This window comes from Ooceraea biroi, chromosome 12 (genome assembly GCF_003672135.1).
Source record: "Ooceraea biroi isolate clonal line C1 chromosome 12, Obir_v5.4, whole genome shotgun sequence".
NCBI lineage: Eukaryota > Metazoa > Arthropoda > Insecta > Hymenoptera > Formicidae > Ooceraea > Ooceraea biroi.
Window position 1 is genome coordinate 7,969,518 of NC_039517.1, and position 27,973 is coordinate 7,997,490.

The 27,973-nt window shown below is 44.6% G+C and overlaps 1 protein-coding gene across 3 annotated transcripts in view; it reads left to right on the forward strand.

Moving 5' to 3' along the window:
* Positions 1-27,973, forward strand: part of LOC105284248 (Down syndrome cell adhesion molecule-like protein Dscam2) — a 144,530-nt gene that overhangs the window by 45,683 nt on the left and 70,874 nt on the right. For all 3 annotated transcript variants that reach the window (XM_011347612.3, XM_011347611.2, XM_011347610.2), the window contains exons 3-4: positions 23,513-23,833; positions 27,470-27,631. In XM_011347612.3, the coding sequence (XP_011345914.1) occupies positions 23,513-23,833; positions 27,470-27,631 (483 nt within the window). The remainder of the gene's footprint in view (positions 1-23,512; positions 23,834-27,469; positions 27,632-27,973) is intronic.

Consider the following 27,973-nt stretch of genomic DNA (forward strand, 5'->3'; position numbering starts at 1 on the left):
GACGTGCCGCGAAGCATCCCTCGGGCGATCTTTGAGCGTTGTCCGAAAATTTCAATCGCGATTTCACGTCGAATGGCATTTTCTTCTCCGGCGAGCTCCATGTAAAATCAGTATAAAAATTTACATGGCTTTATAACTGTTATATCACTCGTTTATTATTAATATTACGAGCGCTATTAGCGTGGCGAGTCGCGCATTATGCGGTTACTTAGGAGAGCACAGCTGATCCTTTCAGTAAACTCTCTCCCGTTTTTTCGCTGAGAGAAATTGGAAAACGCAATGGTAACACGAGTGAAAAGGTTTAACGAAATTGTTGCATAGGCAAATGCACTCCGCGCTTGTTAATATCAGTAAGAAAGCGATACGATTACAAATGTTGATGCGCATCTGTGGCTCGCGATGATAAAATGGTACGAAGCACTACATTGCATGATACGCTCCGCGGGAATTACGTGGGGGTTTGTAGTGCACTCGGCTTGAAAGTGATCAGCTACCGGTATTACGATGATACACTCGTACGTGGAAATCAATACAATTTTCCAGGGAAGCGCATTTCTGGCTTTACGGCAAATACGAACATGAAGCGAGCAAGAGAGAAAGAGAGAAGAGAGATGAATAGATAGATAGACAGGTACCGTCAGAACGGTTATACGTGATTTGAATACGGAATGGCAGCAATAATTACCGATGCATAACATTTACGCGTCGCGTCACATGAAAATTCAAAATTTTGCGGCCCTCGCTTCGTTGCCACTCGGTCTTTTAAAGGGAAATAATTATCGCGCTTTGTAATTAAAGTTACGTTGAGCGTAATTTCGGCAAGATTAAAGTCATTGGGTGTACGCGCGCACGCGCGCGGAACATTGTAATACGCGAAATTCGCATCTATATTTGCAAACGTGTTACTCGGCCGCGCGTATGAGCAAGTTCGAAAACAAATCTCGTTTATAATTAATTAAAATGCACACCGCGATTATGCGTACTGCGTGCAAAATTGACGCGCTCGCCACGGCAAAATCAGGCAGTGTACATCGACAGTTTTATGTATCGACGAACGCAAAGAGTGGCAAATTATTTCGACGCTATCGTAGACAGATCGGGAATGGAAATGCATTCGATTCGACAACAATGGAATGGCAGGGCAGATTGCAACGTATGGCGAATGTAACGCGTGAATGAATGAAAATCATCCCGTTACATTTTACAGAATGTACAAGCGGATGAAAGGGCGCGCATCGTCAGCTCTCGTTAGCCATTTCCGCTGTCCATGTATTCTGTTTAAGAACATCCGATATCCATGCCAATTAAGTTAAAGCGAATTAACGATCCACGTTAACAAAAATAATGGTTATAATGATATTCTCACCTATATTTTCCACTTTCGCTCATTTGCGGAGAATTAAAGTAGCATTATCGCATAAGAGCAAACGAAAATCAGACCGTACGATGCGATGCGAATTTTAAATTTCAAAAAATCATCAAAATAGTTTTTAATTATGTATAATTTATTTACAATTCTCGTTTTGCAACATGTCGATTGTAATTCGATAGAAAGAGTACTGTGTCATATACATATTTTTTGGTAACGAGTCTGGTTTACTCCATCGAACACCACAATGACGCGTTGAATCCACATTACGTTTTTCAATATGGTGCATTTAGTGCTGGTTATTGTTTCCCAGCTACCGTTCGCACGCAGCGCCGGACTCCGTCCTTATTGCCGGTAATAGGGTTTCGGCGTGACGCTGAATTTTCATGAAACTGTCGGGGAGCGTGTCTGGCATAATGCGGAATAACGCGCGTGCATCGGTTTCTCCCGAACGAAACGAGAATAAATTTGCGCGTTAACGCGCGGTCCAGGGAGTGTTGGCCACACGACGCCCAATATGCAGACGTTACCTCCGAATATCAAACCACTGAGCCGGCAAAATGGTCGATCGGGCAAAAACAAATTCATCGCGTACGAACCGGGATACGCCGCGCCGCGGATATACGAGTATACCTGCATATTCGAGCGCTCCTTCGCGAATTAATCAAAGCCCGCGCGTGAGAACGTGAAATCGTTTGTGCTTTTTTAGCCAGCCGCGTCGGCACAAAGGAAGGTCAGTCTCGAAATGCAATGCGCGACTGCGATAAGTGCACACCACGATGTGAAAATGCGGGTGGAAAAAGGGTACATGCTTTGCGTTGCGATCTAATTTGTTGAAAGATAAATAATTGTTGCGTGTTATCGTGTTACGAATTAATATTGAACGCCCGTGATAATGATTATCCAGTGAATATATTTCCGCGTCTCTGCATTCTCTGCGTTGCACGCGAATGGATTTGATCCGATAAGAAATTGCTGTCGATCGCACTGATTACGAAAGCGGAGGAAAAAGGGGAGGAAACGGCCGATCCGGGATTTTATCACAAGGTATAACGTTGGCGCAGAATAATCAGCCTATGAAAACCGCTCGTCGGATAATTATCCGCTCGCGTGTTGCACGAGTGGCGGATAGCGGATATCGATTCCTTTTTGAATCTCAATTAACCGCGCAGAGACAAGGACGGTACTCTCGTGTGCCATCATTCCGTAGTCGATGACCGGCGAAATGAAAGTGCAATCGCGGCTCCTACTCTGACAAAGCCGTGGAAAAAAAGAGAGAGAAAAAGCGCCGGTCCCTGTGATCGTAACCGTGATCATCGATAAACCGACAAACCAGTACTACTCCAGGTCCTCGAAAGGAGGTATAGGAGAAGGGCGAACAAAAGCTCCGCGCTAAAATGAGAGTGTGCTCTTTATAATGAGACCCCGTCAACGTTTCACCGGCTCCACCCCTCCGCATTTGATCCGATGATGCATTTAACTTTGAGCATTTCGAGCTTCGCCAGGTTTGACTTAGCTCATTGCACAGAAAAAACGAGTGACGCTAATGACTGATCATTCAAAAGAGTCATCGGAAATAACAGCAGCGTGTATCACGCGATAATTGCGAAGATAGTGCCTGATTCGTCAAGAGCCTTTTCACTTTCTCGATCGCTCTTAATTCGGAAATTTGTTTCAACATTGAGACAATAGGTCTTTAATGTAATTTCTAATGAACGATGCTCCACGAAAACTAATTCACACACGAGAGAACCTCACCACGCAAATTCGACGGATCTGTGAATACGCAAAAGGAAATGAGATACGAATAGAGGGAGGAAAAGAGAGGGAGAGGAAGAGAGGGTCGAACTGAGAGAAGTAGTAGACGAGGAGGCTCTATCGATCGACACACGAGAGGGCAAGAGGGCACGCGGGCGGCCTAATGAGGATGCGTGTGTGCGGGAGACGTGACTCAGTCCCAGGGGACTGCGTTAATTCCGAGAGACCTGATTAATCGGAAACAGGGACCATCGTGCAAATAGGCGCGAGATAACCCGGCCGCATCCCTCGTCTGTCTCGTCCGTTAGCGTGTCCACCTCGTACGCTCCATAATACATCCTGATGGTGACCGCTTCGATCGGCCTGGTTCCTAGATGCGGGGTTAAAGTCCATGCGTTCATGCAAGGATACGCGAGAGAGAGGGGGGGGGGGTGGAGAGAGCAATGGGATTCTATCGATTTAATTACTGATCGATCTGTCAGGCACCAGGATAGACCTTCGTACCAAAGGGCCTTATCACGGCTTGCCCTAAATCTCGGAAATGCACGCCGCGCGAATATTGCTCGGCCGTTGCGCGCCAACTCACGCGCCAGCATTGACATCGCTATTCGGCCGATCCGTTCGAGATGATAAAGGGATATTTCGAACGAAATGAAATGCGCGAACTCTGACGAATATTACGAGCAAGTAATTTTTCTATTTTTTTAAATCACCGGATGACATCTGCACGCAAGATATTTGTATGATATATGAATAAAATTAATATCTGCTACATTCTGCGTGTATCAGAGGAAGACATTTATAATCGTTTCTGTAGATCGGAAGAGCGTCCTCGACGAATGGATCTCCGAGAGTTCGTCGCGATATTCGCGACGGAGACAACGAACGCGCCGAGTGAAATCTGTAACGCGCGATCGCGTGATATCGCGTGACAGATCCTCCTCGCTGATGCATAATGTTTAGAAGTGCATAATACAGAGCGATTCTCGTTTACGTGAACGATGATGAATGGCGGTCGCGCGTACCGCGCCGTGCATTCCGGGATGCTACGGATGACTGAATTGCATCGCGCAAATGTACGTCGTCGTCGTGCACGCGGACGGAGGATTTCTCGGTGGTGTTCCAAGCATGGGGATCCATCCTGCCGCTCCGATGGCGACCGATCGATGCGATCCGGGTGTCGCGCGTCCCTGTCCTTGGAAAAACCTTTCTGACACCGTCTCATTCCGACGCGAAGGGAAAAAGCGCCGATGCAAAGCCGGCTATTAAATTGCAAAATAACTCGTCGCACGACTAAAAAAAACAGCAAGACAGAGAGAGAGAGAGAGAGAGAGAGAGAGAGAGAGAGAGAGAGAGAGACCACCGTGCACGCTGGGCAGTTTTAAAGGCGATAGCGCGATTGCTCGCGCGCGCGTGCAACTCTATCGTCCATTGAGTATCAACTTCGTCGATATCAGCTTTCATTTCTTTTTTTTTTCTGCGCGCAGTATCTAGCCGAGCGAAATGGCACGAATATTTTGTATTTTATCCCGGGTATCGCGCGCGGAATTCCATGAGAATGAAATATTCGTCACGAGAGAGAAAGAGGAGGGTAGAGGAAGCAAGAAAGAGAAAGAAACATCGAGAAAATGCCTTTATATCAATCGACGATGAATGATCCTCGCAGCGCGCGCTTTGCACGTTTTATTGCGTTGCCAGCTGTTGGAGATTCTCGAAGGCGGAAAGGTATAGAGTATGAAATTTCGAAAATCACCTTCTCAGGCATCGACGTCGACGATTTTATTGGACGATAGGAAAAGGCACCTTTGTGCCTGTTTTATCGCTCTCGGTTACTCGTCGGAGTGACGCATATTTATGTAAAACGCGACGCGATTTCGCTACGCGCGCTCGCTACCGCCATTCGCGCTTCGATGCAATTTGAAAGCTGTCGTCCGACGAGATCTCGGGACAAAGCCCAGGACTTTGACTTATTACGTGCCTCGCTTTCACGAGATTATATTTCGCGCCTGCCTTCTCCAGGAAAGTCACGCTGCAGGTAAAACCCAAGTCGAGACAAGTTCGTTTTAATGCGCGCATTTAAAAATTTTATCAACGAATGCAAAAATTCTCTAGCCACATAAATCAGTTAGTTTGCTTTTCATAATATTATTTTCATAATGACGTTTCTAAACTGAGATATCATCTAACTTAGAATAAAATAAATTCTGCTTTTAGGTGCGAGCGATCGATTTTCATTAATGGGAAATTATTTTCATTTTTAGAATGAATCATTGATATCTTATGAACAGATTATCCGAGATTAATGATTCTGCACTCATTAAAAGCGTTAAAGTTTCAGCTTTCCAATAAAATTTGGTCCACCGCGCTGTGATTTGTCTGTGCAGAGATATAGATAATTATATCGATTCATGAATCATGATCTAGCAGAGCCGGGTAGTGAAAGTCACATGACCGTCGCTGACCAGTGATCGTCGAGCACGTGCTTGGTCCACGTGTTTGCAACCATGTGCTCGCGAAGAAAAAGTATTCCTAGTACGTGTAATTTTCAAAACGCTATAATGTGGTGAAAAAATTGACTTAATACGTGCGTGACGTACGATAAATGCAGTTTATTCACTTTTTGCTTTTCGCATATATTACATATGTTCATTGCATATCTTAAAACATCTTCAATAGTTTCCACTTGCTATTTGTTATTTTTATATTATATATTAATCTTTAACTTTTTATGTGTTACATTTACGTTTATATTATACTCTATTCCTTTTATAACAGCAAAACATTTTTTGATATAGCGTTTCGGTCTATACCGTGCTCATCTCTGCGTTATTTCACGTTATTCATTCATTCGATATAAAGTCCGAATGTGACGCGGTAACGAAAAACATATCGCATCATATTCCCTTTTATATCGCGCGAGCAGTAGCTCGTAATAGCGGTGGTAGGTATGCGTGTCTTGCAAATAGGCAGTGGCGTAATATCACGCGTAAATAAAAAAACGCCTTCAACTTGCATTAAATTCCCGGCGTTAAGAAGAGAGAAAGAAGGGGAAAAAAAGGAAAAGCGTCAGCGCACACGACGGAGGAGTTCACCATCGTCACACAAGCGCGTGGTCGCCCTTTTAATTATATTCGGCGTAATTAACGACGCGCTGCGGCGCATAATGCACTATATATTCGCGGCTCTCATGGTCGCATGGATGCACGTTCACACTCGCTCCTCTCGTGCTGCATACATTTTTACCTAGCGCGATTGAAAATTATTCATAATCTTTTTTATAGTTATTGTTGCAGATGATTATAGTTGAGTGTAACAGTGCATGGCGCAAATGCCACTTAAAATGCGAAACGAAAAGCGGATGTATATTTATCGAGCGATGGAATGTTTATACTACTTTATTATTTATTTATTCCTATTTTCAAACAGGTTTAACTAAATTTTCATGCATTTGTATCAATAGTACTCTAGTTTGTATTCCCAGACGAATGGCACGTATAATACGTAAGGCAGTCGTGTGATACTCTATAAGTGCACTTAATGCTATAGATTTTTTCATTGTTATTGTTTAATCGTTATGGAAGTCTTTTATTTATTGGAGTCCAAGTGCTACTCGATAACTAGATTTAATCGTGATAGTTGGCAAGCATGTGTGTTAATTTTGCAGCGACGTTATTTTCCGTTAATACAATGCAAGTGCATTTTTCCGTAGAGGATACCGATCTTCTTATCCGCCCGTAGTTCCCGAGGCTTTTAGAGCGTCATAAAAAATTTCCAGTCGATCTACATTTATGTATCGAAGCCCGCATCCGTTCGCTGGCGCGGCTTGATTAGAATTATCGATTCCAATAAGAGCAAACTTCCGTGATAAAGACGGGATAAGTCAGCGGAACTCTCGTCGAGTCAAAAAACGTATAATAACTCGGTCGATCGGAAATAATTGCCATCCAGGTCACGTCGCGCTTTAAGCTATCAGGAATTCCGGTCAACGCAGAAGTTTATTTGTGCTTATTAAATCTACACCCTGCTGAAAATACCGTCTTAGTCTGAATAATTGACTTCCATTCGATCTTCCTATCGAATGCCCTATACCGTTTTCAGAAGTTTCTTTTTCCAGCGCTCGATCGATCCGAAGAAGCAACGTTCTCTTAAAAAAGACAGCAATAAGCAGTTCCTGCAAACTTTATCCGCGCATTGCTCCAGCGACTCGAGGTCTATTCTTCTTTGAAAGAAACTTTCGATCATCATTACCTCCTTGCAACATTTGATCTTCGATAGCGGACTTTTGAGCTCGATCAAAGTGAAATTCAATTTTATCCCGCCGTAAGTGCCGACGTAAATTGCTCGATTATGCTACTTGAATAAGTAATCGGGTGCATTGATCCGTGCACGCGACTCGTCGCGATGTCTAATTTATGCGCACAATGATCTGCTTTCCGCGCTCGAGGGGATTCGTCCCCCGAGCGCACGATAAATTATTCTCCCTTCCTCCCGTTTCCTCTTTTACGCGGCTTTATCGTGAGTTCATTCAGCGAGTCTGCGCTAGTAATGAATTTCTTTCGGGTTGCACAATCCTTCCGCCGCCTGTCTACTACCCCCGGTCCCTGACGGTGCGCGTCGACAGGCTCGTCTCGTGGTTTTCTTCGCGCCATTGGCTGCCCTCTCGGATCGATTTTCTCTCTATCGTATCGCGGCATCGAAGTATCCCCGAAGAGCTGCGCGCAGGTGCTCGGGCTATTATGCTAATTCAGCGTGTTAGCAAGCGCGCGGATGGCGGCGAGTGATAAGCGGTAAACGTGAAGCAGATCGGCGGCGATCAATTCTTTATTGCGATAAATTATCGTTCATCCGTCTTCGTTTGTCAGATATAAAATCCTTAAGCCTGCCATTTGTATTTTATTATACGATGCGAACAAGCTTATTGATTTGCGCAAAATATGAATTGTAAAATATGGAGATACGACTGATTACGTCATTCATGATTATATTAGACAATTTTAATTATAAATTTTGTTATGCTAATTAATTATAATTTCTTGTTATGTCAATCAATATTATAATTGGACTTTTATAAAACAACTTTTTCATACAATTCGTAATACTGTTTCCATTAGCATAGATTGTATTTTACAAATACGTGTCTACAGCTTGGAAATGTCAAGCGACAGATGGTCGGACTCGTTCAGGAAGCGGGTTAGTAAAGCATTAATCGAGCGGATTAACTCCGCTAAGAGGGGGATTAAGAAAGTTACCCCTGGCTGCAAAAGAACTTAAAGCCACTATCTGCTGCTAAGCAGTTTACGGAAGAACGATCCAACGACGTCGTCAAACGCTTCCTCGTCTGTACGACGAGCGTAAGTTTTTTGCTTCCCTTCTTTCCCCTTTCTCACCCTTTCTCCTGCAGAAGAAAAAGAAAATGTCCGCCCTTAGAACAAAGAATTCTAAGAGCGGATCAGCTGCATTGTGTACCTTTTCACCGACTCCCAGGCGGTTTCTCGAAGAGTACTCGGCAGATGCTGTCTTCTCCTGGTACACGTGTTCGCCAATAAACGTGTTTCGCGATATACATTTATACCTCCCTTATTTTACAGTTCGCGTTTGCTATCGTCTTTTTTACGCAATAAATTTGACGATTTAGCTTACGTGGTGCGGTGTTTCTTATGCATCTAAAGATTTTCGAGATTGTTTGGAATGTGAAGAAAGCTCCTAGACATAAAAATTGCATTGGTAAACTTATTTTATCGTACAGATAAAACGAATTTTCCAAGTGCATCTCTGTGCATCGCTCCGACAAGGCGGAGCCTTCCGTTCGGGCAATAAACCGAACCCTGTCTACCTCACCAAGCTTGTCTTTGTATCGCAACAGTTATCTCGACTTACTGCGGCTGACGTCGTAACGTCGAACTTGTCGAAAAACTTCAGAACTCGCTTGATCGTGACACGAAGCACAAACGACGATGAGAACGGGAAGCGGGAGAACATCAAGTTAACTGACGATCATCTAAGACACTTGGACCACCGTTGGCCGTAACTTTGCCGCGCGCGTGTCTAAACACATTTCAACCGCGCAATACAACGCTGTTTTAGTTGTACGAAACTGCTAAATGATTTATGATATAATTTCAAAGTTGCCAATTCTCTACAGAGGAATGTGTTTTGCTACATATATATAAGGGCGAAATTCGACAAATAGTCGAATTGTTCCAAGACTAGATAAATTAAATCAATCGAGATGCAAATAAGTAACGAAATTATTGAAACAAATATAATAAATTACAGCGAGTCATAATTATGTAAAACAAAATTTATAATATGTTAAAAACTCCACGTGGAATTTGCGTATCCCGAGAGGGAGAGAGAGATACATCACTCGAGAAAATATATTCTCTGATCTTTAATAAAATTTGGTACTACCGTTTAACGTAGTTTTCAAAGCGGAAGGATCTCAAGATGATTGCAAGATAATTCGCACAGACCGGGTTTCTGCGAGCGGCATACGGTAACGATCGGATGGATGTACGGTCTCGCGAGCGCATAAAGGAATTCCTCGCCGAAATACACGCGCGGCATTCCTCCAGTCGATCGCAATCCATTTAGTCCGAATTTCGCGATATTACGAATCGGCGAATCGATTTGGGATGATAATGCGGCGCATACAGGAGTGCGCGCGCGTAAACGTTCGCCTGTTTGCGGGAGGGAAGATACGCCGGCGATGGCAGTAGTGGTTTGGCGAAGGGTAGAAGGCAACGGATCCGCGGGATTGTCAGCCATTCCAAACTCCAGGGATTAACTCGCCCTGAAGTGCATTTCTACCTGTTCTCCATTTCTCTCTCTTGCTCTCTCCATTTTTCTTTCCATCTTTCTCATCCTCTCTTACCCCTCTAATACCTCACCTTCTCGCTTCTTGATAGCTCTTCGTCTCCTTTCGCTTGATTGCTCTCCCTCGGCGGTCTCTGTCTCTCCTCGACACCCCTTTCGACGCGGGGGAGGCACTCGCAGTCATTTTCTCCATTTTGCGATTCGATTTCCGCCGATATTGCTGCCGTCTCGCTAGATTCTTCTATTCGGTCGGATGAAGACGCCGCCAAGGGAGAGCTATATCTATATATATAGATATTCGTTCGCGATGGAGAGACAGAAAGGGACAGCGGCAGAGGGAATCGGCGGAATCGAGACGGAAAATTGGTGCGGCCGTTACGCGGAAGAGAGACGGCGCGGAATGCGGCGGAATGCGAAGTCGAACGGCGGAAGAGACGGACGAACGAACAGACGGACGGACAGACGTTCGACGACGGAGCCATCGAGGCAATGTCGACTAATTTCATCGTCGACGTCGCGTCCTCTTTTTGCAGCAGACCTTCGATCGAGCATGCTTCGCGGTGCATGCATAACGCGAGGGGCGCGTACGAGAGACATCCTCTCCCGACACGGGTGATGCAGGATGTTGAGACGCGGCGGGCACAGGCTTTATCTGCACCGCGTGATCCGCGTAAGACGTTATCGTGACGTGCTCGCAGCATGTTAAACCCGCGATACGCGAGGTCTCCTATCAGCGAGAAGCTTTTGCGGATGATCGGGTCGATCCTAAGATGAAATCGCGGAGCGTGTAGGATGTACGACCCCTGAGGCTTTATAAATAATTTCTCGAATTTTTATTCGTTAAATCATCGTTGTATATACAATATTGCGGAGGAACGTCTCGATTTAGAAATGTATATTATTGTTTGATCATTTTATTTCGCGATATTGGGAAAAATAGAATAGAATTAATAAAATAGATAGTTTAAACTAATCTATATATTGAATGACATCTCTATAAAAGAGTTTGCAAACAAACATTGTTTTATTTTCCTTCAAGCATCTAGTATGTTGTACAGGACACTTAAATAAATTATACTGCGACAGAAAGGATATCCACCGGAAATTGCTATTAAGAGAACGAGATAAACATCCTCGAATATGAATAATTATCAGAAATAATCGGAAATTGCGGATATCTGTCCGCCAAAGTTTGAACCGATATTTATTTCGAATACATCGGGGAATATCGGAATTTGTTATGGCCTGCAACGAATAAAGTGGAGTATACATGTGCACCAGTTGGTCACATACCCCCTTTAATTGTTTTAGCGTGTCTGTGCCCTAAATTTCACGGGTGTATCGGAATTTTAATACGGTCGCGACGATGTATAATAAACATGCGAGGCAATCTTCCGTGCGGGTTCTTCACAGGGCAACATCTGCCGCGGTTTCGGCGGAATTCGCCGAAATTATTTAGCGAGATGGATGTGCCACACACGGCATCCCCATCCGAAACGTCGAGAAATAAAGCTAAAGCGGGAAGAAAATTCCCGAGCGGAGCGAGAGGAGATCAGGGAGATCCGAATAAACGCACTGATGCATTCATTTCATGCCGACGTTAAATCGCTTGCTTGAAACTTCCTCGCGAGAAACGTCCGAATCATTCTCCGATGAGGCATGCCGTCGTTCTAATTAAATTACCAACCAGACTGATGATACTATTTCATTTCAGGAGCCATCAGTCTTCGCTAATATCGCCGTTTATTTTTCTACCGATCAAATTTTTCACGCTCGACGAAATAACCAGATTATACGCGATGCGGTCTGAATTTTTGCTCTTCCGCTTCCGTCGCGAAACCGAGCTCGTCCGGCGGACCGTTCGCTCGGGGGACGAAAATCGGCCAACCGCGTCGCCGGTCCCGCATATCGAAAAATCGCGGGCGCTCGCGTTTTCTCCCGGCGCGCGGCGTCGCCGTATTGTTTTTATGAAGTGATGCAGGCTGCTGCGGATTTGACGAGATTGGAACGAAACCCGTCACGCCGAAGTCGATGGCTTCGCCGCGGATTGATCCGCCTCACGGCTCTATCCGGCAGTTTGCTGTCGCGTGTACGTGTGCGAGCGTGTGCATGTATTTGCGCGCGCGTCTGCAGGTGCATCGGGTATGTACGATATATACGGGCTGGACCAATCGGACCAGCCGATGCAACGGGGTCGCAGCGCGATTGGTACGGCATTGTGCACCATAACCGAGGGTGAAATTAACCGTGATCCAGATCAAACGCTCCTAAACTCTAAGCGCTCGCCGCCAACGCCGAAATCCGGATCGGTGACATCGCCGATCTGCAATGCGGCCAACTCCTGCGAGTCCCATGTACATATGTGCATACACGAGCGCATGTAACGTATACATACAAAGAGCGAAGCGGCACGCCCTATAATACGAGAAGTTTCAGGAACTTCACAGGATCGAGCTGGATCTCCGAATATCGAGAAAGTTGAGAGGCAGCATTTAAATATCGTGGAGAAGTCGTGAAATTGCGCTGTCCACGTGAACGCTGAAACGCTACACGTTATATTTCGCGAAATTCCGTTGAAAAATACCTCGGAATCTCGGAAACATGAGAAAAAACTGTAGTGGCGAAAACTGCGGTTTTAAACGGGATGAAATTTAAACTTGATCTACGAGCGAATTCGAAACCGAAAGTTCGACCGCTCAACATGCGAAAGTGCAGCAAGAAGAACATATTTCGTTTTCCTTGCTTATAGACGCGAGAGGCGCGTTTTCGAGCAACGATGTGGTGTTAACATGCACGAAAACGCGCGAAAGCGCAAAGCGGAAATCATACACGTGGCGAATGAGAGAACTCTCGTTTAATTAAAGGAAATCCCGCAAAAACGTGTAGCATAATCAGATTTCTCTGCATTTACACTGCGGCGATGAGGGAGAGGTGAGGGAAACCATAATTCTCATGCTCCCTTACATAATATTGAATTATTCACCGTGTGGAAAGCCCTGCGTCTACAGGAACGGGCGCGCGTTCCCTCGAGGCGAACGCCCAAGATAATCACTCGCCCAAGATAATATGTATTACATCATGTTTTTGCATGCGGCCTGCACTTTGATTATTGTTGTCGCAACTCGAACTTTAGTTATATCCAACCGACTATGAGCGATCAGGCGTGTTTAGTTGAATTTCGATTAGTCCCGCTCGGCGCAAGATGCTAGTTTAACTGAAGACCGCGGGAATAGCGTTAGCGTTAGCGTAGTTACGAACCGGTTACCGGTTACTGAGAGAAGCCGGCGCGAGATCCGGTCGATATCCATCGGAAGCCGCGATCTTAACTGAAAGGAAATTGATATCTCTCCCTCTCATGGCGTGCACGTAAGCGTGCACCGATGCATTTTGCGTTTCTCCGGACGGTTTACGAGCGCGGCGATTCACCGTCGCGGCAATTAGGTTCGTGTCCCTGGTGGGGAAACAGTAAAACGAGATTACGACGATAACGAAATAAACGGCGTGTACTTCGGCCTGGCCTAACTTCCACTCCCTGCCCGCCGAACTTGCAAATCGCTAATCTTCATCGCGAAAGCCCTCTTCGTGACGCTCATTCGCAGCTACAGAGCGTTTGCTAACGAATGCGCCTCGTAATACGTTTCTCTCTTCTTGTCTCTTTCTTCTATTTTTTTATAAACGTGATATTTCAAGCCATTAAACTTTATCCTCTCAAAAAGCCATTTTTCGAGATTATGTTTCTACATGCGTTTTACGTCTCGTTTATGAACGTAATGTGTCAAGCTTTTAATTTTCATCCTCAAAGAGAAGCCATTTATTCGGATCACACTTTTACGTGTATCCCATAATTCCCGTGCCGCTTTCAAGCATTTAAAAATTCCGCTGTTAACATTATTTTATTAACGTTTGAATTTGCTCGTTATTTACATGGTGTTCAGGATAAATCTGTCAGTTATGTTCTCGTGAATACGAAAAATCGCGTGCCACGCGACGCATTTTGACGTGGGAATTCGCACAGAGAGCGAAGTCGAGGCTCGCGCAATTTGCTTCGCAGTTCCTTAAAGTCAACATTCCGCCATGGCTTAAATTTAAGCCGTGCGCCAGACGACTATGGTGTCTTAATTACAATTTAACGTCCCTTAATTTACCAGCAGCGAGGTTCGCCGAACAGCGCGGCTTCGCCGACCGGCTTTTGCAAACAGTTCGCTGCGGATCTGGAAATAATATCGCGATGCTATATGGCGCCGGATAAGAAATTCTGATTGCTTCTGCAATTTAATCCACGGAGCTTGAAGCTGTGCTTAATCGCATTCTCGATTTTATCTCGTTGCTGGTCTCCTTCGTCTACCGAGAATATTTCGAGTAGAAAGTTTTGTGAGGAGAATCGATGCTCGAAAAACTTCAAATATTAATCAATGTGATTTTAATATAGGTTGATAACTCATTTCATAGAAATCTCTACAAACAGCCAATATACAAAATTAATAATCTATTTCTCAAAAATTATCTATTTCTCATTTCTCTTAATAATTTCTGAAAAACGATCTGGGGTTCTATCTAAAATTCGCATCAATGAAATTAACGAGAACAGAGCTACATTTGTAAAGGAAAATTTATTTCGAATGTGTCAAAGAAGGCTCCCATCTCTGGAGCAAGTTTCATCCCGATCGGAACACCCTGTACAAGAACTCGCCGAATAAAACCATTGTGTCGGAAAACTACTCTTTAAATCACAGCATTATCGCGTAACGGAGCGTAACGAAGGGCCTTGATATACGAGCGGGCGATTCCTCAATTCCGCGGAACGTTTGCATCCGCGCAGCGCAGCCGCCGTCGGTCCTCGTCATCCCACGGAACGACGTCGTCGTCGGGAGCCGATCCGTTCTCCGCCAATATATCAGATCGAGGAATGTCGGCGGCGACGTCGGTGCGACGCGATAACGCCCGGATAAGAAAGGTCGCTCGACGGAAGACGGATAGGTAGATAGTGGTCGCGTCCGACGACGACGGCGGTCCGTTAATTCGTCAACGACGACGACGTCGGTGCCGCGATAATGCCCCCCGGAGGCCGATGCACTTCCGTTACGACGACGGTGACGGCGCATCTGTAATTAATCAGAAACGCGACGTCGGGAATGCGGTAACGGCGGGTGGCGAGCCACCCTCGCGGCTATCCACCCTCTCGCCGGAGGTGGCTGCAACGTTTACACAGTTGACGCGGCCTGATGCAAGCACGGCCGCACATCTGCGCGCGCGCGCGCCTGCAGCGGCGACATAGACGTTGTGCATTGCACCATGGTGAAAGCCCGGATACGCGTGTATTTCGACGTGTATCGGCGTTGCTGGTGTTCCGGAAAAGGAGAGAGCTCCCCGTGCATAATTGCACGTCGAAACACAGACACATACACGTGTACACGCACACACGCGGCGTGATCGGGATGATGCGTAGCATCGCGTGAACAACGCGCGAACAATCCACATCGCATTGTAACTCGCATGGTGTTTAATAGTGTCTGCAGTACTCCGCACATGGATGATTGCCGCGGTCGTACCGATATGTGAAACAATTATCGGTGACGATATATCTGAGAGTGTAACCGCGCTGACAATGAGCGAAAGAAGACTATCTTTGAAATTTTTAGAGAAAAGATATACTAGTGGCGGGTCTCGATTTATTTAACGTCTTTGATAAAAATATAATTTTTGAAATACATTTATGATTAACTCATAGCTGTTTGCCTCTCGTGAGGTAGAGGCTATTAAAGTCATGAGAGCGAGCCTGATGTAATATGTATTGTAAGATGCATTGGAGAATACCGCGTGACGCCGTGCAAATGATGCTGTAACGTAATTACGATGTATACGGGAAAGAAACTTCCTCGCTGCACCCGGAACTCAAACTTTCACAGCGAGCACATAATATATAGCCTGATGAAAATTACTCTTCTTCTTCACTTCGCTTGAATCATGTGATAAATAGAACCCGATTTCGAAACTGACTGAAGAGTCAATTTCTCATCATCGGAGAGCAGTAGACGCTTCGATCATGTGCGTATGTGTGATTGTAATTATAACCGTATCAATTGTAATAAAATACATAAACCGAACAATTTTCTTGTTGATAATAAAATTTAATTTATCAACAACCGGATTCTGCGCTGTTTATTAACTCGCAGTTAATAGAGATGGATGATTTCGAAATATTAATTTCTTCATTCACGGCAATTATGATCTCCACATCGATCTTTAGTTCTGCGCGTTCCTTTAATATCGTTATCACCAATTAATGTTTTGCGGCGCGATCGCAAACAGCAACTGGCAGCAAACTCTCTGTGATTAATTAGCTCGTGTTTATCTGGCACATTTGCATGTACGAGGTTATGCACAACGGGGCTGAATATACCGGCCATCTCGCGGGTATACGCGTCGGAGAGATGAGAACGGAGCGAGATGAGAGCGTACGGATCTCCAAATATGACAGACGCTGCACGCGTCAGAATGGCGTGGCACTGATAAGAGTTTTGAATAGAAATTTCTGAAATTAATTTTGTAATAGGAGAATAGGAGTTAGCAAGAGATGGCACAAGAACAAATTTCAGGAATTGTTTTTATGATTCCAAGAATAGAAATTTTGAACTTAATTTTGTAATAGGAGAATACGAGTTAGCAAGAGATGGCACAAGAACAAATTTCAGGAATTTTTTTATGATTCCAAGAATTGCTAATCGAAGGTGGTGATCCGATTTCTGGCTGGAAAATTGAATTTTGTAACAGGAGAACATGAGTCGATAAGAAGTGGCACGAGAACAAATTCCAAGAATTTGTTATGACTAGTACAACACAGGCGCACGCTGTGCGCGCGCTATTTTATTTTTCACTATTAATGTTTTCGAATAATAATATCTTATATCTATTATTTATTACATGCACAATTATCACACTCTACTAAATTGTTAACCTCCACGCGAAGACAGCCGCGCGATGGTAATCTAAACTGACCATAACGCACAACGCGAATCGAGATAACTAATCAGCGTTGCGGAAAAGAGGCAACAATGATTTCGATTTGATTTAACACGGCTTTTTTAAGAGTGGATTTGGCATATTGCGAAGAGGTCTCGACGATTGAAAATCCTTTAGATTTAGAAATGAAAAAGTTCTAGCCATTAAAATTTTTTTCTTTTCCGAGGAGTTCTGTGCTATTTATATTGTTATTTGGCATATTGCCTAGAGTTCTCGATGATTTAAAATTCGTTAAAACAATAAATGAAAAAGTTCTAGCCATTAAAATTTTTTTTTTTTCCGAAGAGTTCTGTGCTATGTATATTGTTATCAGTATAACACAGGCGCGCGTTATTTTATTTTTCACTATTAATAATGTTTTCGAATAATAATATCTTATATCTATTATTTATTACATGCACAATTATCACACTCTACCAAATTGTTAAACTCCACGTGAAGACAGCCGCGCGATGGTAATCTAAACTGAACATAACGCACAACGCGAATCGAGATAACCAATCAGCGTCGCGGAAAAGAGGCCTCAACTATTCGAGAAAAAGTACTTCACGAAGTTAACACGCCTCTTTTAGAATAGGATTCCAAGAATTTCTGATCGAAGCTGGTAGTCCGATTTCTGGCTGGAAAATTGAATTTTGTAACAGGAGAACATGAATTGGCAAGAGATAGCACGAGAACAAATTCCAAGAATTGCGATTCCAGGAATTGCTCCGATTCCAAGAATTTTTTGCAATTCCTAGAATTACTCTTCGAAACTTTTCATCGGTCCGATTTCTGGCTCGAAAAAATTAATTTTGTAACAGGAGAACATAAGATGGCAAGAGGTGGCACGGTAACAAATTCCACGACTTGCTTCGATTCCAAGAATTGTTCTTCGAAAATTTTTGTTGGTCTGATTTTTGAGCCGAAAAATCAAATTTGTAATTGCCTTTTCATTATATCGCAAGACAAATCGCACATTTCTGCGTTAAACATTACGTTCTTTCGTAACGAATTACGCCGATTCAATTAGAGAATGTTTCAGACTTCTATGCCTGTGATTGCCTTCGCGAATTATTATACATTTCCATGAGCATTCTGAATATTGTACGTGGGGTACGAATATTGAACGATTTCGAAATCCACGTTGGGCTCCTAGCATGAGTAGTCATCACGCATTCTTGCGTGATACTTACTGCTGCGAAATGAATCTTTTTACGACTCGTAGCGCGAATCTAATGCCTTTTATACGTTGCTCCAAAATTTTGATAATTAATTTGGATCTCGTTACCATTTCATAGCGTTGCCGTGCAATGAAATGCAACATATCTACGCAAGGTTGAACATTAACTCGCCAAAGTGGACATGGTTGGAAGCAAGGGCCAAGTAATGCGTAGTCGAATGAAAATGGAGTGGATAATGCGCGGCATTGTACAGCACCGGTGCAGCGGGAGTAGATGCAGCCCGACTGTATAATGCACCGCACCGCGTGGGTCATTAGGTCACATGCATAAATGCGGGTGGTTCCTAGACTCGTCCCGTTAATGGCCGATTCAAAGATCACCGTCTAGATTAGAACCCGTACGAGGGTAATGACCTTTCCGACCTGAGTCATACTCGTTTTTCGACCCTGAAATAATTTCATTAGGTGAATCTACTTCAACGCACAGACCACGTAATCAACGATTACTTTTGCATTTGTTCGACCACGTTCCATTTTTTTAATTAGAGACCTCCGGTTATCACAAAAGCCTTTATTGCTTCATATATTTACGTTCTTTTACGGTAACGCACACGCGGACCTTATGAAAGTATTTATTTGCCGTTATTAATGATTGTTACCGAACACAATGGCCATTTCGCCGTGTTAGAAATGAGCTCGGACGCGTAAATAGCGCGGCGATTCGATCATTATTTTATTTATTCATCCGCTCAGTACGTGTGTGCGCGCGCGCGCGTAATTCTCAAATGCAAATGCGAGATTGCGTGACGTCATTGCGAGAGCATCGAACGCACGGGGGTGGTGTATAGCACGTGGATGGCGGGGTTGGGGTCCGGGTGAACCGGAGCGTGCGAAATTGCGTATATGTAAATGCGGCGCACGTAACAATGGCCGCATTATTGTATACCGATGCGGTAGGTTGCATCGCGGTTGCCAGACGCGGCATCCGATGCGCATCTAATGCATCGAGATGCGCGCCGAGGACCGCGGCACACATGCAAAATATTTCGCTCCCAAACTCTCACTTCTGATCGAAGTCTTTCCGAAGATAACGCCGAGATAATACTAAAATAAGAAAATAAGTGCCGCGCGTGCACTTGCAATGAACTAAAATAAATTATTAATACTCTCGAGGGTTTTTGACGACTTTAGGTGGACGGGCGGTCGCTTTCGATACTTTAGGTCATCTGGAGAACGCTATTAGAACAATTCGCGGAGCCTGCCGTAAGATCGATTGCAAGAGACGGACGAACGAGAACGAACAGGGTTGAACGGTTACGGGGGTCGCAGATGCCGCGGTTTAATCCGCTGGCTTAATTGGATTTTTATTCGAATCGAGGAACGCAGCATCACCTCTACCTCCGCGAGCCGACCTTCCGGCAATTCTCGGTGCGCGGAGACGGAAAATTCATTATGATATCGAGAAAATCGTGTTTCCTCTTCATTACAGTCGGACGATGCGATACATGCAAATGCGCAAACGGCGTCGCGCGACGTCCGGATAACGTTGCTCTCAGCTGCGCGACATCAAGGGACCAAGATGGTCAATGTGCACCAGTACAGTGCTCACTCGAATTGCGTTTAACGGCTGAACGTTTCAGGCTGCCTTGGAAATGGGAATAGAATAGGGATTGGGTTAAACTAGCGAATGCCGCGCATTGTTTGCGTCAGCGCGCCACTCGCAAAAATGTACCGCCGCGAATAATGGAAAGGAAACGTTTACATTACGGATACGTATATTTAGTTGCGCAAACGTTACGCTACGTTGGATTATATTTTCATGTCCGTGACGATCCTTTGATATTTACTCGCAGAGAGAAACCATACGCTTTCTCGGGTGTTTTTCCAAACTGGCTCATGTAACGTGCACGTGTATGATGCATGACACTGTCTTTTTGAGTTGTGAAATATGAGTTAACATTTTTCTCGGTAATCTCGTACGTTCCGTTTAGTTTGCCTAATAATTCAAGATATACACTTTCTATATCAATTGCTACAGAATTTGATTTTGTTCTGGAAAGTTTGAAAACGCGTAAAATATTCAAATAATAATAATGAAAATTATCTTCAATAATTCCTGATCACATAAAATATTTTAACGATTCTGTGTGCCATGCTATAATTAATTCCAACATCATTTCGATAAGACAAACAAATAATAAATAAATGCTGAAATATAGCTGCTTGACTTTAGAATAAAACAGATCCCCAGGATGCACTTGGACATCCCAACGGAAGACCTCGTTAACGTCAGGCATCCCGGTCGCTCGCGCGATGTTCAGGCGCGAACGCGTATTTCGCGGATTCGGAGTTACCGCGGCGGGAATAGCGATTTCCCCACGCAAATTCCCAAACGCTAACGAAGCGGGAATTCGTTAGCATCGACCGCGTAGGGAAGATAAAAGGCACGGAGCATTTTCCGCGTGCTGTCGTTCGAGCGCAGCAGCTCGCTGACGACAGGAAGTCGCTCGCGACGAGAGACGAGCGTCATCCGGTATGGCACAGCACGTTTCAACGGGAGACAAGAGGTGGCGTAAAGGTACGGGGCAAGGGAGAGAAATGTGGAATAGCGCGTGTATAAACGTGGCGCGCGGGGATGATGCGCTTGGTGCATAGCTGTAGTAAACCGGGCGCAGGTGTATCGGGGCTGCAGAAGCGCAGGAAGCGCCGTTGCATAAATGTCGCCCAGTTCCCGGATGCCCCGGTGCACGTGTGTGCGCATACACGTGCACCCACGCGCGCTCGCGATCTCTGTATCGAGGTGTTGGGCCATGCATCGCGACGCTCTCGCCCGGTTCTCCGGGCGAAACGACGTCCAGGTTATCAAACTGCCGTTCATGCATAATGCACCGATCTCTGCAGGTATCTCTCGTTCTCCTCCTCTTCCTCCCCTCCACACTCTCCGAGTTGCACTCGTTCGCCGATTCTCCCGTTTCCTCTAGGAGCCGCCTCCTTCTTCCAACCGGTGTTCTATCGTCGATCGCCAGAAAACAAGGTTCCGGAATTCCGGGGACGAAGCTGCGGAAGTGCTGGCATCAGCTGCGGCGGAGAGATCCTCTATCAGATTTCCGCCGTCGAACGTGGGGGATGTCAACGCGAGCGAACGACCGGGGGATGTGGGTGGAAGGATGGAACGGGAAAATGCAGCGATCACGAGCGCGGTTCGCGTAACGGTGAACACGTGTGTAGGCGTGCACGCGCGTTTTACGATGAAAGGAGGATGACTCGGGGTGGAAAACGGCGATTTGACACCTGATTCGAGTAACGGTTTCGTCGGATTCTCTCCATCTCTTATTTATAACGAATATCTATGGGAAGGAAACGCTCGTGTATGCGTGATGCAATCTCATTTTTACTCTCGAATTTATAAAACAATTTGATTGCAAAATTATTTCATTAACGAGAGAGAGAGAGAGAGAGAGAGAGAGAGGGAGAGAGAATGAGAGAGCGTGTACTTCTCTCGAAAGATCTATATATAGTTGTTCTACTTTATCATATTTGATAAAAATATATAATTAATGTAACATTTTATTCATTACATTTTCTTCATTTACAATTTATTATACACTTCTTTATTATCCATTTATTGCTTTGCTCTAGTTTCTCGAAATCCGATTATTGTATGATTATTTCAATGACGTCACCATTATCAGCCATTCCCTAAGTAATAAATTATTCGCGTGAGCCACGAGAAGCTCCTCTTATGATCATCAAATCTTCTATCAATTTCTCTTATTCGCTGCACCAATAAATTCAACCATTATTCAACGAACTATTCAACGCGCTTATTCAACGAATATTTAATTCGCATCCTGAATTTATCGATGAAGCCGTCAAAGAGATTGCGTCACGGCCGGGTTAATAACCTCATTATGTTATCTTCTACCGGATACCTTCTCGTATCTCCTCGACGGAGTAGAAAACCGAAGCTCGAAGTGAAAGAGGACACGTGGGTGCGCACACCGCTGAGTGCGATATACGTTTTATTGCCGATGAAAAGACGGCTTGCTCGAATCCGGAGCCCGTAACTGGAGCGATCAATCCGTTAGATCCCTCTTCTCCGGCATTTTTATTCTCGATACCCGAGAGAGGAATCTTTCTGTCGGGAATCAACGACCCACAATCTCGTGCCTTTTAACATAATATGAAAATCGTATAATTTTTTCTTCCTCTTTTCTCTTTTTTTATTATATTAATATTATCTCGCTTGTCGGACGGATCAATATCTTCTGTGAACTGCAATCGCATTTTCTGCTTACCGATGATGACGCATTGAAGATTTTCAATCACGACATGTGCTAATTCACGATACAAATTGTATTATATTCGTCGTAAAATTTAAATCGGGAGATTACTCTTTAAAGTAGTCTGCTTATGTCCTCGGAAATTATTCTGTGTAATAATAATTGCGTAATCGATCAAATGCTTTCGTAATGATATGAACTAAATTTGCTTCTTCGGAACAGAATTAGAAATCAAAGTAGAGTGGAAATAAATAATCAAACAGCGACATTTATGCATATTTCATATTACAATTTGTATCAAGGATTATTTATCGTTTTATTAAATGTAATGGTGACTTACTTTTCAATACAGACCGGAAGCCGATCGAGTTGATTACTTCATCGGGGGATGGAGACGGTTCGTTCAAGCGCCGCATCGCAGCATTTTAACGCACGAATGCCATGTGTCGCGTTTCTTGCTTTGTACATTTCACAGTATAAACTCCTTACTGCGACTACGGTCGTGAATGTTGCATAAACCGTCTCGGATCTCGACTTCGTGGCGGTAGCTCGCTCTCGCCTAAGCCGCGGAAAAATCGGTAGAGATTTACGGGGAATTGTTTCTCTCGCTGCGCGGGATTATTCTTGCGGCGGCGAGCGATGTTAAAGCGCGTTCCCGCGCTTGTAGCGCGACGGCAAGATTAAGAGAGAAGGGACAAGCGAACTCCCGCGCGTTTATTGCTCCTCGCGAATTCGAAAAGTTCAACAGTAAACGCCACGGTTCTCGAGCGTCCAATTAAAATTCCGAAGAAGCGAAATCCGCTTGAATTTAAACGAACGCTTTTATTATTTCGCTCCGCAGATACTTACTTTACAAAGAGACAGTCGTCTCTTTAATCGCTCATAACTCGAAAACTCGTTTGGTGCCCAGAGAGTCCAGAGAGATAGACTTCAAACCCGGGCGGAATAAAGTCGGAATCGAAGCTGCTATAATAATCAGCTGCTTCGTTCAGCGACCGTTTTATCAATTACATTACTTTGTTTACCTTCCATTTGCATAAGAGATAATTTAAGAAGAGATAAACGTTCTCTAACATCTCTCCCGTCTCCCTCCGCCTGTTTCAGGACGAGGAGTGGTGCTGGACAGCCAAGGGCCGGTGCTGGTCTCGGAGCCGCGCTCGAACGTGGAGTTCTCCAACGACACTGGGGCGATGATCCATTGCTCGGCCCACGGCAGCCCCGCGCCGAGAATCGACTGGCTGATGGGCGACGGCTCGCCGGTTTTGCCGATCCCGCACATCCGTGAGATGCTGGTGAACGGCTCCATGTACTTTCTGCCGTTCGGCGCCGAGAGCTACCGGCACGATGTGCATTCGGCCGTCTATCGGTGCCAGGCATCGAACAGCGTCGGCAAGGTGCTCGGCCGTGAAATCACGGTGAAGGCCGGTAAGAGAAAACGAGAGAGAGGGAGAAAGAGAGGAGAGAGTGCGTCAGTATGAAAGAGAGGAAGAAAGAGTGCCACCTTTATTTCTTCCCGATTCCCCTGTCTCACATCGCGTCCACCCATTCTCTTCTGGTCGATTGATCTCTCCACCGTCCCTTAAAGCCCGTCCGTTGCACGTACGGCGATGCGGAAAGACGAAGCAGACTGTCATGCGGCGATAGCGTGCCGTGGAACATTACAAGCTTTGCGCTTCGCAAGCGTAAATTTTACGTTCACATCAAAAATCGATGAGGCCATTCACGAGATCGTTTGCGAAATTGCGTAAACGTATGTCGATTTATTTTGACTTGAATCTACGAAAACGAATCAAGTCAGTCAACGAAACGATTAGTTTCTGATTGATCTGAATTCTCTCGGACTTTTGATTCTTTAATTTATGTAACGAGGAAGCTGTCAGAGATTTATGCAATTTTTAGCGACTCTCTCTTCAGGAAAATAAGTGTTCGATCAAGGATTTCCGCCTGTTAGGAGTTGAAGACTTTTTCTTCGACAGTCTCTCAAAATTGCAGTGTAAAAGTGCAGTCGTACCGACAGCGGATAGCTGGGGCACTCAAAGCTTTAAAATTACACGCGCGTTTCTTGAAAAATTACGTCGGGCACATAATTTTTCAGAAGTGCCAAAGTTGCGCGCGCCCCAAGTACGCAATTTAAAAATCTTAGATTCGTTCCGGTGATAAATAATCAGCTGCCCAAATCGTCCGTTCACAAAATCTGCAGGACATATCGAGAATGGAATCAATACGTTCATATCACGAAACGTTGGATGTAATTTTATCAGAAATAGTTTGAAAGAAATTTATTTCTAACATGAATGAATATTCCGCGAGATCTGACGTCTGAAAAAAAATATCTCTTCGATAGCAAAATTGGATTTATATTGCCAATTTTATTGCGAATGTTCTAATGTTAACTCATTGTCAAACATATTACGTATTCTCGCGAAACCACGAGATATCAATACACAAGACATTCTTTTTTTAGATACTTATTTAACGTACTTTTTGTATATCATATCATTCTTGTGTATCGTACTATGTTGTTTCAATAAGAAGATTTTTGCTATTTTCAAACTTGATAATCGTTGGTTTTTGCTATTTTTAGTCGTAAAAATGTGTTATCCGGAAAGTTTCTCAAATACGTTTGACGTCAATTCCAAGTCGGTTAAGTGGCAGCTCGCGGTGAAGTTAAAACTCGGACTCGGTCTTTTCTCGAACGTTTCGAATACCCGACAGAGTCCATCCGCGGAGAGTCAACAGTCTTTGACATTATCAGATCGTGCTGTTCTTCGTGGGGTTTCCGCTGAGCTAAATGTAATCGACCATTCTCCGGAATGACGTTTTAAACCGTCGAGTCGGGCGTTGGGAAGAACAACAAGAATGATCGTGCGCTCGGGCAGAGCCAAGCCAACTACATTTATCGCGGGCGCATCCCGCTCGCTTTTCCACTCGCTTCCTACCCCATCTGCCGTCGTCGTCGTCGCCACAGTAAATGGATAGCCCTAAACTCGTGCTCGCTCATAGCTAACAACCGGTGCTCGCTGCCAAGATGAAGACTCGCGGCTTGCCGCGTACGCTGCCAAAGTACGCGCAATACATTTATACACCAAGATGCTCCACTAATAGATGATTTACAATTAGATTAAAACGGGGAAGCGCGTAAAACTTTATTGAAGATATTCAAGCGTCTGAATAATTATCGAATATTTTTTCTGTCGATTGATGAAGAAAATCAACCTTCTGTCAGCAAGATGCGAAGAGCTCGTGATTTTCCGTTGCTCGTGATAATTATTTGATTGATCAATTGCAATTTTTATAATTACGAATCATGTAGTTACAGAATGAAGAATTCGATGTTCTCGCTTCGCAATTCTCCTTAATTACTCGCACGCGCGCGCGGAATTTATTGGCGAACGGAAATAGAAACAGACCGTCGTATATTTCGGTCAAGTACAAAACGAGAATCGCCGGGGGAGACTCACCGTGCCGGGATATCTCGGGAACGAATTTCGCGGATGAAAGATCGGACGCGTCCTCCCGCGTAATTTCATGAGGAATGTATCGGTCGGTCGACGCGACTGGACGGTTCTCGGCTGTTCCCGTATACGTCGTGCGAGACGAATAGCCGAGTGTCTGATTTCTTTGCTTTTCAGCTCCAGTGAGAAACGAACGCAGCGGATTCTGCCAGGAATCACTTACCGTGTTTAGCACATTTTCAGCTCGCGAGATCCTCGGGAAATCCTTCGCGAATTCTTCGGCGAAGAGAAAGAGGGAAAGAAATCCCATCGGATAAAAATTGAAAGCTGATTGATTGTTGCGGAAGTAGATACGCGACGCGAAGAGGAATCGCGAAAATTGCATAGATAGCACACTAATTGTCGAAAGTGCGGTCTGACGAACGGTATGTGGGAACAATGAAGTCATTGGAAGAGGGAATGCTATGCCTTTTAGCATTAACGTGACTCGATGGCTTTTGTTGAGAATGTTAATTAACGCTCAGAATGCTGGGGATCGCGGTTGGTGGTAAACGAGCGGCAAGTGCATGCTAGTTGAATGATTACGCGATGTAGAATCGCATTACGTGTGATTTATCTTCCTCAATTAGCCAGAAAAAAATACAGCCATTCATGTTATCGGGAAAAGTACTCCGAGTTAAGTGATTTAATAGTAAATGGTAATTGACAGAGAATTGGGCGATTAAATATTTTCTATGCCACATGGATATCTGTCAATTATCTGCTAGAATCATCTACCTGTATCATCTTACACATATTCGATGTACATGTCTAATTTGTGTAAAAAAATAATAAAATAATGATCCTTGAAGAATAAGAGCTCGTTATCTATTTATAACATTATAATTTGACTACGAAGGCAAATAGCTCTTCGGCATCTTCGGATGCAACCGGAAACAATTGAGATATTCTTACACAAAAGGAGTGAGATCGACCTCAGCTTCGTCGAAGAATATTGCGTTCGCCGCGCGAAACAGCCGGTATTATTAATCACACGGACAGTACAGAAATGGTCGTCTTCCGATTCCGGGATCTCACCGGGACAGCAATATTCATCACTCACAACCGACATTGCTTATAGAACAGCCTGGCTATATCGCGCGATACATACCGATCCCGCCCTCCCGTCTCCTTAAACCGCCAATTCAACCCTGCGCTTTCTCTTCACCTCCTGATTGCGCGGAGAGATTAACGCGTATTGCCGACGCGATGAGAAGCTCGCGACAGAAAGCAGATTTTGCGCGATCGCCGAGAAATCGCGCGGGTTGACACAGCGAATCTCGCAGAAGAAAGAAGCGGAGCGTCGAAGAGAACCGGATACCTCCCCCGGGACGGTACTTTCCATTTTTCCGGCGGTATTATCCCCGCGAGTCCGACATCGCCATTTCACGGTGATATAACTTTTTCCTTGCTGCTTTCCCGCTTTTCTTCTGCTCCTAAGATTCCTTTTATGCTTCCTCTTTTTTTATCTTTGCCGTGGAAACCGATAACGGATAACTGTCCGTTCTCTCTGACGTTTCTCTTCGTCTCTCCCGATGCTCAAGCGTTCGTAACTTTTCTGTTCCAGTGGTACGTCAGAAGTACGAGGTGCAAGTGCGGGACACCTACGTCCTGGCGGGTAACACCGCGGTACTTAAGTGCGAGATACCAGCATTCGTCAAGGAGTACGTTGCGGTGACGTCTTGGTTCCAGGACTCAGCCTTTAACATTTACCCGACCGCGGAGAGCGGTAAGTGCGATTATGGTGGTCGTCTGCTTGACCTACATGCGGAAGCGAAATATCACGGATCTGATTCACACGCGTCTCTGACGTCGATGACGTTGCGCTTTCAACGGGGACAGCGGATTCACAATCAGATCGTGATAAGAGCTAAAGGAAATTTTACTTTGCAATAAAATGCATAACAATCTTCAATAATTTATAATCGGTTCTATATTTGAAATAAATTATCTTTTTTTTCTCCGGAACAATCGGAGATAGCTTTGTCGATATCCCCGGCGACAGATAATTTCCCGTTTTGGTAGCAAATTTCTAGCAGGCCGCCCAGAAATCCGAATGACAAACACTGGT